The following is a 14,459-nucleotide window of genomic DNA, read 5'->3' as shown; positions in this document are numbered from 1 at the left end:
CTGCTGTGACCTCTCGTCTTGGTGGGGTGACCTGTTGTAGGTGTCCTCTGGCTCCCAGTGGTGCAGTCTCCTTGATCTCCTGAGCTAGGTGTTCTAGGAATGTCTCTTTTGTGGGTTGTTTGGACTCTCCTGTTGTAATTGGGTCTTGATTGACGATGGTTCTTTTGTGGTTGGGGTCAACCCTCAGGCTTGTTCACTATGAGGCTCAATCCCGACCATGGTGTGCAAACTGCTGTGCAGGTACAGTCTCGAGTTGTCTTCATGGGCTCAGTGGCACAATCGTTAACCCTACAGACTGGGTGTCTGTGAAGGGGTTCACCTACCAGGTGGGGTTGTTCCTGGATACACCTTTGGGTGTGCTGTTTGTGTGTCTAATTAGGTCAAACTCCTCTAGTGGATTTCAGATGCAGGTCACTGTCAGACATTTGTAACTGGCCTTGGGCTACCTGTGTGTAATTAACGCCGATCAGTGTTTGTGTCTGAGTCTTTTAGACCTGTGTTCATGAGAAAGACCAATCTGTGTAAATGGGTGGGCTTCTTTTAGCTTAGAGCTATGTGCAGATCTGTGGTTGGTGTGAGGCTCCCTGAGGCCCACCTCCACCTGTCAGCTCCTCCGCACCCCCCAAGGTTGCCTAATCTTCCTCCAGTGCCTTCTGAGGAGAGTCTTTAGGGTCAACCCAGGTTAGCCTAGCTCAGGCAAGTTGCTCCCCTGCTTAGAGGTTATGCAGTCAGGTACTCAATGAAGGCAAATTAGTCTCTACTTCAAAGCCATACTCTTCAGTCTCTATCAGATATCTAACTCTAGTTCCCCCTAGGGGGCTTGCTCAGAGGGATAGATCAAAAGAATCTCCAGATTAGAATGTTGCTGGCCCAGCCTGCAGGAGGGGGCTAAGCACTTCCTCCTGGTTCCATCCTCTGAGGGTCTCACACTTGTAATGTCCTTCTCTGAGCCACTCTTTCATCCCCCACAGAACTGCCCCAGTAGGGGTATCCAGGACTTCACAGAGCTGAACCTGTTGTGGGTGGTGTTCACAGCCTGTAGGAGGGCTCTACCTCTCCTTCCTGGGGCTGCCTGGCTAACTCACAGGGAATTTGGATCAGCCTCCCCACCATGCAGTCACAGAGCCTAGCACTCGCCCATCTATCTCCCCAGTAGAAGGTTCCCCACCATGCATTCACTGAGTCCAACACTCGCCCATCTATCCCCCCAATAGAAGGCTCCCCACCATGCCGTCACTGAGCCCAGCACTTGCTCGTCTGTCTCCCCATAGAAGCCTTTCCAGGGAATACAGTCCAAAATTTCCAGCTCTGCGTGGAACCAGTGCCCTCACGCCACAGGTCCAAGCAGGAGCGGTTAGAAACTCAGCCCCTTACAGGAGTCCGATCTCTCCACGTGGCTGGTCTCAGCAGAGTGGGGGCTGAAATTCCCAGCTGCACTCGTGCTCCCAACTCTGCAGTGTGGGCCAAAACTCCCAGGCCTGCCCTGCTCCTGTTTGCCACTAACCCCACAGGATTAGCATTCTAAGAGGTTCTACAGGTCAGGGGAGGGGTTCCAGCCCCACACTGGAGGTGGGAGATTCCCTTCCCCTTTCCCCAAGTCAACCAGTTCAGTCACTAACTGGGGCTCTGCACAGTGCCTTTCATGAAAATAGAGGGTCCCTCAAAGTCACTTCTGGGTACAGCCCACAGACCCCTCCAATGAACCCAAACACTGCACAGCACAACCTTTCCACCAGTCAGATCCTGAGCGAACTTCTTAGGGTGGGCTGCTAGCAATAGGAGCGCTCCTTCCCTGGGAAGGGATGGGCCCAGCATCCCTCTGGCAGGTGCTTCACAGGCTCTTCTTCCAGTCCCTGCTGCTCTAGGTTTGGGACCCCTGTGTGGGGTTGAGACCTCACACTCCCAAGGGGAGGGAGCTTTGTATCCAATATCACTCAACCTCTCAGCCGAGCACCTGCTTCAGGGGGACTCCCCCTCTCTGTGACTCCCCTCCTCTTACAGTCTCTACATTGCTTCTTCAGTGCTCCTTGGATATAATATGTCCAATTAGTTACACTTCTCTCAGTTCTTCAGGTCGATTCCTCAGTATTTTAGCTGTAGATCTTGTCCATGGCTGGGAGCAAAGGCACTCAGCCTCCAGCTATTCTGTAGCCATCTTGCCTCCCCCTGGAATGCATTCTTCATTTTAATTAGTGTATTCTTTTCAGTTATTGTACTCTTTATTTCTGGCTGGTTCTTTTTTGTTTTCTATCTTCATTTTTCCTGTTATAGTCGATCTTCGATTGCTGTTGGCACGTCAGTAGGAGGGATTTTACCCCCATTCTGATCGGCTGCGAGGACTGGCCACAACCATCATAGAGGATATGCTGGGCAGGGGCTGACCCAATGGAGCAAGATTCACTTCAGTGGGGCTCTGATGCCTGCTGAGTTTACCCCTTGAGTGTGTCACTCGTGGAGATTTTTGGGTTATGCTTTGGTGTGGTCTGAAGCTGTCCCCTGGGTGAGCTGACTCTGTGGCCTCCTGGTAGGTGCAGGCCAATGTCAGCTGCTGCCTGCACCCTACCCAGCATGAGCTACAAAGTGTTTTCCAGATGGTTGCCACTTGTGCTGGGCTTGGAGGTGCCAGGGAGAGGCCAAGGTGTGAACTGAGGCCACTGCTGCTAATGCTGGGCCTGGGGCCTCTTAGCAGGAAGTACAGGGCATGCTGAGGCCAGATGCTGTGTGTTTGAGGTTTGTGAACCTTTGACAGAATTTAGGAAAGTCTGCAGCATAAGCCTAGTTAGGCCAGTTGTATGGAAACAGCACTGGAATTGGCTTGGGTGATCCTGCAAGTTGGGTGGGGCAAGTCTCAGGGAATCACCAGGGCTGGGTGAACAGTGTGAGCCAGGTTGATGGAGACTCAAACATGGGGCCCACCTTCATCTGGAGGGAGAGAGCTCAGCAAAGGAATAATGGTCTCTGCCAGCACTTTTGCCTGGGAGAAAGCTGCCCCTATAGCCCTCGCCCTGATCACCAACAGTTTAGTTCCTCCCTGTACATTTCCGGAGCCTTTCATGCTGCTACCTCAGCACTTGAGCTCAGAGAGGGAGTCAGTCAGTGAGTAAGTTCATGCCTGGCCTTTGAAGAGGAACATCTTGGACTCCAGCAGTCCTCCATCTCACTCAGTCACAATTCCTGCTGGTTTTCATAGCACTGGAACCTGAGCTGGGGGCCTGGTTAGGGGCTGTGACCCCTTGCCCCTCTGAGGGGCCGCTGCAGCTGAGATACCCTCCTGATTTTAACTGTCACGTGTGGGTGTGGGGCCAGCCCAATCTGCTCCTCTGCCCCTCTTACCAGACTCAATGTGGGTTCTTCTCTATATCCTTAGGTATTGGACTTCTGTTTAGCTAATCTTTAGGAGGTCCTCAATGGTGATTGTTTTGTAATTTAGTTGTAATTTTTATGTGGTCGTGGGAAGAGGCAAGGACAGCGTTTTCCTACTCTGCCATGTTGACCGGAAGCTCAAACAGTGCCTATTTCTGAGAGATAAAATCAAGCACAGTCCCTGAGTAATTTGTAGATTTTTATCATAAACTCTGTAGGCATTTTTTTTATACCTTTCTCCCCACAGCCCTATTTCTCAAAGAAAACTAAAGCATGTATGTTTTATTTATGAGGAAGGTTTTCACAATTTTTTTTTTCAATCCTCACCCAAGGATATTTTTTTCATTGATATTAGGGAGGGGGGAAGGGGGGAAGAGGGAGGGAGACATCAATGTGGGAGAGAAACATCAATCGGTTGCCTCCTGCATGCGCCCTGACCAGGGATCAAACCCACAACCTTTGGTGTACAGGATGATGCTCCCACCCACTGAGCCACATTGGCCAGGGTCACAATTTTTATTTTTAATAATTTTTTTTTTAATTCTTGTAGCTTTCCAGGATATCTCCAATTAGTTAATAGTAGGTGAAAAAATTCTTAAAATGACTTTAATACTCTTTCTTTCTTAAAATTTATGTGCAACACATTCCTTTGTCTTGTTTAAAACTACTGCAGGTGGGACGCTGAGTGAGAGAGTGCTTTTTCCACAGGTCTCAGCCACCTTTGCAGCCAGTCTGGTCAGCAGCCCAGCCATTGGAGCATACCTCTCAGCCAGATATGGAGACAGCCTCGTTGTGCAAGTGGCCACAGTGGTGGCTCTTCTGGACATCTGCTTCATCTTATTGGCTGTTCCAGAATCTTTCTCAGAGAAAATGAGACCACTCTCCTGGGGAGCTCAGATTTCTTGGAAACAAGCAGACCCTTTTGCGGTAAATAAAAATATGAAAACATTTACTTTTCTAAGTATCTTTCCAAACCATGCAAATAAAAGAACATTTTTGCAACCTCAGGCATCCCAGCAGTTGTTCATCCCATTCCTGTCTCCAGTAAAAATAGAAAGAAATTAATTGCAAGGAAGGGACTGAGGTAGACTGTGTACCAAGGAATATATAGAGTTGATATTTCTTAAGTCGTGATGTAGCTGTCACAACAGGAGAGAGGAAACATGTCCAGTTAATTCTTGATGAGGGAAAGAATTTTTCGCTTTTTGAGTGGTGGTTTTCGTTTCTTTTTTAACAAAACAAATGGAGGTGGTTGTTTGAAGTAGTTCTCATTCACTAAGTTAAAAAGAATGGAAGTGTTTGTTCTGACTAAAGTACTTACTTTCTCAGTTGTTGAAATATATCCATTTAGACCTTGAATTTAGGCTTTGAACTTGTATTTTGCAGATTGAATGGATTCTTTGTTTTCTGTAATTTTTTATTTTTATTTTTGGCATGGGATAGTCCCATTAACAACTCAAAAAAGTACTTAGGAGAAGAGGCTTAGCTCCCCCTCTTGGTTTGAAATTGTTCTTGAAGAAAATATGTGCAGAAAAACATTAACCAGGGATTTGATACTTGCTTTTTCTCTCCCAAGCTTACCTTTTAGGAAAATATGTGTAATAAGAAAACTAACTCGTGAGAAGTTCTTTTGCAGAAAGCCCTTGTGGGGCATGACCTGGGGACCCGGCCCATACTATTTCTGCCCCATCCATTTGTGCCATCTGGAGAAAGTAGGAAACCGGGCATATACCCGGGATTCGGTCAGGCCTCCCACCTACTTTGTCGACCTGGTTGCTGGCAAATTGAATACTAACATTTTAAAGAATAGAGTGAATTTATGTGTAATGAAATGCCTATCCTTTCTGTGGCTTTAAAGTTATATTATGAATGAAAAAGAGAGATGAATTTTTCTTAAAAGGTCCTGGAGTAACATGTTTCCAGTATGTTTTATAGGATGTTCAGGGTCTGTGTCAGGATGTGAACTAGTATTGTTAAGTAAAGATGGGCAAACGTGTGTGTCTGTACACACTACGCATAATATTTGAGGCACATACTTCTGAGATTTCGATTTGTAACGTCCACAGAGAGATGGTGATAGATTTAATGTTAATCCCTTCAACTGTTACCTGCCTTAATAGATGGTAGCAGTGAAGGCAGTGTCGCAGAATAGCAATGACATTAGTTTCTATTTGCTTCTTTTTAGTTTTCAATTACAGTTGTCATACAATATCATATTAGTGTCAGGTGTACACCCCCTGATTATAGAACTAAGTGACCGTCCTGATAAATCTCTGCCCCATCTGACACCGTGCACAGTTGTTAGAATATTATCGACTCTTCCCAAGCTGTATGTTCCTTTATCTCTTTCTGCTTTTTCCTAGTCACTGAAGAAAGTTGGAAAAGATTCTACCGTGTTACTAATCTGCATCACCGTGTTTCTTTCCTACCTTCCTGAAGCTGGACAGTATTCAAGTTTTTTTCTCTATCTCAGGCAGGTGAGTAGTGGATGCCTAGTAGCTTTTGAACACAAGGAAAATCAAAGATTGGTATCTGTCAGAGGTATTTTGGGAAAACAGGGTAGAAGGAAAAAAATGTGTGAACTTGCTTCAAGTTATAAATGTAGGTGCTGACATGTAATTAGGAGGCAGGAAGGAACCCTTTCACACAATGATGTTTTAAAATAGAGTGAAATGTTTACTGTGGAAAAAATTTTCTCGAGAATTATACAGAAAGAATTAGCAGAAACAGAATTTATCATAATGTTTTAAATCTTCAATAACATCCATTAAATTTTGCAGAGAGGGAAAGCTGACTTCAGAAGTACCTGCCAGCTTGCTGAGCCCCTTCTGAGGCCACCCTTCAGTGCTGCTGTGGGCTCCACGGTGGCTTGCAAGCAATAATCAAAATAACATTTTTTCTCTTCTGATTTATTTCCTCTTTAAAAATTTATACTTTGCTTTATTCCCCCCAAAGGCAATTGACTTAAGACAATTTTTTTTTAAAGTTCCTTTTGCCAGAAATTGTTTCAGGCTCTGGGATTGCTGAGACTTGAGTTGCCTTCCATTATAATCCTGCCTTGGTCTTTTTTTTTGGTCCTCACCTGAGGATATTTTTTCCATTGCTTTTTAAGGGGGGGGGGCGGGGGTATGGAGAGAGAGAGAAACATCGATGTGAGAGAGAGACACATCAATCGGTTGCCTCCCGCACGAGCCTCAACTAGGGCTGAGGATCGAGCCTGCAACCAAGGCACGTGCCCTTGCCAAAATCGAACCCAGGACCCTTCATTCAGTTCAAGGGCCGATGCTCTAACCACTGAGCCAGTCTGGCTAGGGCCTGCCTTGGTATTTTACTGATTTCACTGGAAGTCCTACTGGTTTATTCAACTTTGGCAGAGCAGCCCTCTTAAGATAAATCCCTCTATTTTGAACATATTTTCAAATGAAATTTGTTAAATTTGCCTTTCTCATAGTTTTCCTGAGGTTGTGACACTAATACTTTACATGGTGGCATGAAAGTAAAACTTTTTTCAAGCAGTTCTATTTTGTTTTGCTCATTTTTGGTGGGTGGAAGCTAGAGATTTAGAGGGAAGAGTGGTGGCAATTAAATTATGCATTAAACAAAATATGCATTTAATGTAGGAAAAATGGGAAAGCCCAAAGAAGAAAGTGAAAAATCATATCCCTTCACATGTATAATAAACAACTGAATAATTTTTTCTCTCCTTTGTTCCTATACATATGCTTATGTCACCACCATCACCACCACCAATAATTACAGCAGACCAGAATCGTTCTGTTATTTTGTATTTGTGCTTGCTTTAAAGAAGCTAACACACACATTTTAATTAAAGTGGCACCTGACCCTTGTAAATCATGCATCTGATAAGGAGCCCGCATCCAGTGTGTGTAGAACTTCTTTAATCCTCACCCAAGGATATGTTTTTATTGATTTTAGAGAGAGGGGAAGGGAGAGAGGGAGAGAAACATTGATGGGAGAGAAACAACAATCAGCTGCCCCCTGTACGCACCAGACCGGGGACTGGACTCGAAACCTCTTGGTACACGGGACGATGCTCTAGCGACTGAGCCACCCGACCAGAGCCATGTGTAGAACTCTTAACTCAGTGACGAAAAGACAGCTAACTCAGCTGAAAACTGGACAAAGGATTTTAAATAGCTACTTCTCCAAGGAAGATATGCAAATGGCCAATAAACACACCAAAAGGTGCTTCACATCAGTAGCCATCAAGGAAATGCAAATCGAAACAACGAGATACCACTTTACACCTGCTGAGGTGTCTTTAATCAAGAAGATGACAAGGCTATGGAGCAGCGGGAATCTTCATAATCTAGTGGGAATGTAAAATGGTGTAGCCACTGTGCGAAGGAGTCTGGGAGGTCCTCAAAGTGTTCGTCGTAGGCTTCCTATCAAATCTAGACTTAGGTATATAGCCAAGAGAAATGGAAAAAGCATGTCTATACAGAAACTATGCAAATTATTATTCATAACAGCCTAAAAGTAGAAACAACCCAAATGTCTATCGACTCATTAAATGGATCAAGGCATGTGGCATATCAATACAATGGAATGTTATTACTTGGCAATAAAAAGCAATGAAGCACTGATAACACAACAACATGAGTGAACTTTGAAAACATGCTAAATGGAAGAAGCCAGGACCATATACTGTACGACACCATTTGCATGAAATGCTCAGAATAAACAAATCCATAGAGACAGGAAGCAGATTTCTGGCTGGGTGGAGGCGTAGGCCAGGAGAACGGGGTGTTTCTTTGAGGAGTGATGAGATCTTCTAAAATTGATTGTGATATCACTGTCCAACTCTGAATATATAAAACCATTGAATTGTACGCTTATAATGGGGGAATTGTGTAGCATTTATGTTCTATCTCAATAGAACTTTAAAAATATGCTCATTTACAAATGTAGGCAGAGAAATAATACTTAAAACCACATTTTTGGTTTCTAATTTTTTAAAACTCAAATATGATTAGCAACTAATAGAATATTGTTAATGTTAGCAGCACTGATGTTGGAAACGGGATCTAGCGCACTTGTGTGACGTGAAGGAGGCAGTCGCTTATGAAATAAGGGTGCATAATGTCCTCAATAATTGTTTCCCTTTCTTTCTCATGCGTTCTCTTTTGTCTGCTTATACTTGCTTCTTTGCTCTTTAAAGTAATTTTGTTAAACCGTGAAGGAACTGGTTTTGTTTTTTCCATCAGCTTATTGGCTGCAAATTTCATTGCCTACCCTGGAGATTACCTCTTGTGTCTATGATACATTGACCTCTAATGAAGTAATACTATTGGCATTTCCTACTTTATTTAAGGACCTTTGACTCTCTTAATCATCCTGAGTTATATGCGGTTGGCAAAAGTAGGTTTCAGTTGTACAAATACATAATACAATAATTAATAAATAATAATACATCAATAAACTCTGTTTTGCATACTCACAACTGTAAGTACTTTTGCCCACCACTGTATGTTCTTGTCAAGTAATTTCTGTGTCGTTTTTTTTTGAGATTCTTTTTTTTTTTTTTTTTTTTTTTTTTTTTTAATATATCTTTATTGATTTAAGAGAGAGGGAAGGGGAGAGAGATAGGTCAATGATAAGAGAGTCATTGATCGGCTGCCTTCTGCATGCCCCTCACCAGGGATCAAGCCCCAGCCCGGGCATGTGCCCTGACCAGGAATTGAACCTCCATCTCCGGGACCATAGGTCGATGCTCAACTGCTGAGCCACGCCGGCCGGGCTGTGTCATTATATTTTAACTCTTAACAAATGTGCATATAATTGTTTTATATAATTAATGTTCTTTTAGATATATTTACATATTTACCATTTCTTTTTATTTTTTATATATCTTTATTGATTTCAGGGAGGGGAGAGAGAGAGAAGCATCAATGATGAGAGTCACTGCCCAGCTGCCTCCTGCACCCCCCCACTGGGGGTCAAGCCCGCACCCCGGGCCTATCCCCTGACCGGGAGTCGAACCCCGATCGCCTGGCTCCCAGGTCGACACTCAGCCGCTGAGCCGCGCTGGCCGGGCTCCATTTCTTTTTTATTGAGGTAAATTTGACACATTTTCCATTTCAGGAGCTTTTCATTGTCATAAATCCTTGAGACTGCTTTCATTCTAGCTGAAGAGCATCTGTTTTTAAAAAGCTTCTTTCAGCCCTTTTCTTTTTTCCTTTTCTTTCTTTACTGTTGACACTATTACAGGTTTCTCCATTTTTCTCCCTCTGCCCCAGCCCTCGCCGCACTGTTGCCTGTGTTCTTGGCCTCTGCATATGCGCACGTATGTTCTTTGGTTAATCTCTCTCCGTCCCCTCTGAGATCCGTCACTCTGTTCCATGTCTCCATGTCTCTGGACCCTATTTTGTTTGTCAGTTCATTTTGTTTGTTAGAACATCTCTTCTTTAGTGCATATCTGCCATTTATAAAATCAGTCAGCTTCCTGCCTTCCCTCCCTGCACCCCACCCCACCCCACTGCACTCTTTCTGCCTGCAAACACCTTTATTCTAACCTGCACACTTTGGCAGCAGGGCTCCCTCCCTGCCCTTGCACCCTGCTCCAGCCTTGGGCCTGCCTACTCCTCACCTGAGGGTGCTTCCCCCACTGCGTTCCAGAGAGAGGCCTCGATGTGAGAGACACGTCGAGGGCTGCCTCCCACAGGTGCCCCGACCAGGGCCAGGGATCGAGCCTGCACCCCAGGTACGTGCCCTTGGCTGGAATCTAACCCAGGACCCTTCAGTCCACAGGCCGACGCTCTAACCACTGAGCCAAACTGGCTGGTAGCCCTTGGCCTTTTTATCTCCAAGTGTTTTTTTTATTTGTTTTTTTCAGTGTATTTAAACTAAAAAAAAAAAAAAGTTTACCCATTTCTTATTTCCCACCCCCAGCTGCCTCTGGCAACCACCAATATGTTTTCAGTATTTATGAGCATTTTAAAAAATTTAAGATTCCACATATAAGTGAATCCATATGGTATTTGGCTTTCTCTGTCTGGCTTATTTCACTTAGCACAATGCCCTCTAGGTCCACCCATGCTGTTGCAAATGGCAAGATTTCATTCTGTTGATGAATAATATTTCTGTGTGTGTGTGTGTGTGTGTACCACATCTTTACCTATAAATCCATCAATAGACACTTTTTTATGGATGAATAATATTCCATTTTATACAAACCACATTTCTTTATGCATTTATCCATCAGTGGACACGTGGGTTGTTACATTCTCTTGGCTATAATAAATAACACTGCAGTGAATATGGGACGCATATATTGTTTCAAATTAGTGTTTTCTTTTTTCCCCCCACCCCAAATAAATCCCCAGAAGTGGAATTCCTGTATCATATGGTAGTTCTATTTTCAGTGGGAACGGCACCAGGTGTCTGATCGGTGAAGTCAGGCTGGACCTAGGTTCAGCAACCTCAGTACTTGAGTTCTGGCTAGAATTCAGAGCCAAGACTCAAACCATAAGAGAACATTTATTTGGAAAATCACAGAGGTACAAAAAGTAATTTGTAGAAGAAATGGGCTTAGGAAACAATTTATATAGAGGCAAAAGAAGGGCCCTTGGAGCTTAAAAGTGAGGAAGGGAAAGGGGATGGACCTGCCCCTACTTGCCCTGGGGGAGACTGGTAGGGGGCAGGGGAAGGGAAAGGCATAAGCATGCTCTCAGGGGGGAGAGCGGGTGAGGTCCTCTCTCCTAAGGGTTTTAAGGGTGGAGATTTTAGGGGAGGTCCCGGGGAAGATCTCAATAGCATAGTCGAAGCTTTCCAGGTGTGTCCTTTCAGGGTCTAGGTCTCCACTGATTGAGTGGTCGGCCCTAGGGCAGCTGGTCCTGAGGTTAGCCTTGGTGTCACTTGTCTGGTTTTGCTGCTTTTCTAGGCCTGGGGCTGAAATACAGCTGAGGCCTAGATGTTATCTCTAGGGAGGAAAGGGCAGGGGGTCCAAACTGCATGCTAGGAGAGCAAATTGTCGTTTGCTAGGCACTTGGGGCTCTCCACCCTGGTGACCTTCTGTACCTGGCCCATTTTCCTTGCTCTGCTCTTGTCTAACTGCCTACCACAGTTTGAGGAACTTCCATAGTATTTTCCATAGTGGTTGCACCAATTTACACTCCCACCAACAGTGCATGAGGGTTCCCTTTTCTCCGCATCCTCACCAACACTTGTAATTTCTTGTCTTTTTTATAATAGCCATTTTCACTGGTGTTAGGTAATATCATTGCGGTTTTGACTTGCATTTCTCTGATGATTCTTGATTTCAGCATCTTTTCATGTTCCTGTTGGCCACCTGTATGTCTTCTTTGGAAAAATGTCTGTTCAGTTTTATGCCCTTTTTTTTTAAATTAATTTTTTTTTTTTATGCCCATTTTTAAAATTGGATTGTTTGTTGCTGCTGAGTTGCATGAATTCTTTACATATTTTGGATATTAGTCCCTTATCAGATATATGACATCCAATTATTTCTTCCCATTCAGTAGGTTGCTTTTTCATTTTGTTGATGATTTCCTTTTTAGTTTGATAGAGTCCCACTTGTTTATTCTTGCTTTTGTTGCTTTTGATTTTGGTGTTAGATTCACAGAGTCATCGCCAAGACCTATGTCAGGGAGCTTACTACCTACTTTTCTTCTATAAGTTTTATGGTTTCAGGTCCTACATTCAAGTCCTTAATCGATTTTTAGTTAATTTTTGTGTGTGGTGTAACAAGGTGGTCTAGTTTCATTCTTTTGCATGGCTGCCCAATTTTTCCAACACTGTTTTTGAAGAGACTGTCTTTTCCCCATTGTATGTTCTTGGCTTCATCATAAATTAATTGACCATATATACATGGGTTTATTTCTGCGCTCTCTTAATTGGTTCCATTAATCTATTTGTCTGTTTCTATGCCAGTACCATGCTGTTTAAATATATTTGAAATTGAGGAGTGTGATGCCTCCAGCTTTGTTCTTTCTCAAGATTGCTTTGACTATTCAGGGTCTTTTGTGTTTCCTTACAGATTTTAGGATTGTTTCTTCTGTTTTGGGGAAAAATATAATTGGAATTTTTATAGGTATGCATTGATTTGTATAATTCTTTGGGTAGAGTATGGAAATTTTAACAGTATTAATTCTTCCAGTCCATAAGCACAGAATATCTTTCTATTTCTTTGTGTCTTCTTCAACTTTGTTCATTAATACCTTATAGTTTTAAATATACATGTCTTTCTCTGCCTTGGTTAAATTTATTCCTATGTATCTACCTCTCCTTTCCTCTCTCTGAAATCAATAAAGATATATTTAAAAGAAAGAAAGAAATGCAACCAATTTTTTCCCCTTAGGTATTTAATTTTATTATTATTTTTCTTAAATTTATTGGAATAACATTGGTTAATAACATTATATAAATTTCAGATGTACAACTTTATAGTGCATAGTGCTCACCGTTCAAAGCCTAGTGTCCTTTTGTCACCATGTATTTGACCTCCTTTACTTTTTCTCTCTTCCCCCAACCCCCATTCCCTTCTGGTAACTACCATTCTGCTGTGTGTGTCTGTGAGATGTTTTCTCTTTGTTGTTTTTGTTTGTTTGTCTTGTATCTCACATATGAAATCATACAGTTCTCCTTTTCTGTCTGGCTTATTTCACTTAACACAGGTACTCTCAAGATTCATCCATGTTGTCCCAAGTGACAGTATTTTATCTTTTTTATGGCTGAGTAGTAGTCCATTTTGTATATGTACCACATCTTCTTTATTTGGTCATTCTTCAAAGGATGCTTAGGTTGTTTCCATGTCCTAGCTATTACGAATAATGCTGCAGTGAACATAGGGGTTCATACAGCTTTAAGAATAAGTTTTTAAATTTTTTCAGGTAGATACCCAGAAGAAGGATTGCTGAGTTATATGATTGCTCTATTCTTCATTTTTCGAGCAACCATCACACTGTTTTCCATAGTGGCTGCATCAGTTAACATTCCCATTAAGAGTTCACAGTGTTCTTTTTTCTTAATATCCTCGCTGACGCTTGTTAATTCTTTTCTTTTTTCAATCCTCACTGAAGGATATACTTACTGATTTTAGAAGGGGAGGGGTGAGAGAGGGTACATCAGCTGCTTGCCTCTGTACGGGCCCTGACTGGGAATCAGACCCGCAGCCTTTCAGCGTCTGGGATGACGCCCCAGCCAACCGTCCCATGCCAGCCAGGGTTAAATCTTTTCTTTTTGATAATAGCTGTCCTGATAGTTTTGAGGTGGTATCTCATTGTGGTTTTGATACCCATTTTTCTTCTAATTAGTGATACTGAGCATTTTTTCATGTACCTGTATGTTTTCCGATGAAAAAACGTCTGTTCAGATTCTCTGCCCATTTTTTAATTAAATTGCTTTTTTATGTTTTTGAGTTGTACTTCGGAGTACTTTATATATTTTAAATATTAGCACCTTATCAGAGGTATCATTTGCAAATACCTCCTTTCCTTTGGTTGGCTGCCTTTTTGTTTTGTTGGTGGTGTCTTTTGCCTTACAGAAGCCTTTTAGTTTGAAATAGTCCCATCCATGTATCCTTCCAGCTTTTCTTGCCTTTAGGGTCAAGTTCACAAAAACCCCTCTGAGACCAAAGTCTATAAATTCAGTGTCTATGTTTGTGTTCTACCATGTATTTTATTGTTTCAGGTCTTACATTCAAGTCTTTAATCCATTTTTAATTACCTTTTGTGTATGGTGTCAGCAGTTTAGTTTCATTCTGTTGCTTGTGGTGGTCCAGTTTTCCCAGCACCATTGATTGGAGAGACTGACTTTCCTTTCTCCATTGTATGTTTTTGGCTCCTTTGTTGAAAAGTAGCTGCCCATATAGGTGTGGATTTATCTCTGGGTTTTCAGTTGTGTTCCATTAATTTGTGTGTTTGTTTTTCTGCCAGTACTGTACTGTTTTTATTATTGTAGTTTTGTAGTATAATTTGAAGTCAGAGAGCGTGATACCTTGGCCTTTCTTTTTCCTCAGGATTGCTGTGGCTATCTGGGGTCTTTCCATACAAATTTGAGGATTTTTTTGTTCTATTTCTGTGAAAAATGCCATTGGGACTTTGATAAGGATTGCATTA

General features: G+C 42.7%; 1 protein-coding gene across 3 annotated transcripts in view; it reads left to right on the top strand.

Moving 5' to 3' along the window:
- Positions 1-14,459, top strand: part of SLC71A2 (solute carrier family 71 member 2) — a 91,641-nt gene that overhangs the window by 68,650 nt on the left and 8,532 nt on the right. For all 3 annotated transcript variants that reach the window (XM_087822505.1, XM_087822506.1, XM_016208968.2), the window contains 2 exons: positions 4,072-4,290; positions 5,727-5,840. In XM_087822505.1, the coding sequence (XP_087678631.1) occupies positions 4,072-4,290; positions 5,727-5,840 (333 nt within the window). The remainder of the gene's footprint in view (positions 1-4,071; positions 4,291-5,726; positions 5,841-14,459) is intronic.

Source organism: Miniopterus natalensis, chromosome 12 (genome assembly GCF_054644295.1).
Source record: "Miniopterus natalensis isolate mMinNat1 chromosome 12, mMinNat1.hap1, whole genome shotgun sequence".
In the NCBI taxonomy this organism is placed as follows: Eukaryota; Metazoa; Chordata; class Mammalia; order Chiroptera; family Miniopteridae; genus Miniopterus; species Miniopterus natalensis.
The sequence above is the reverse complement of the archived record's forward strand: the minus strand, read 5'-3'. Positions and strand labels throughout refer to the sequence as shown.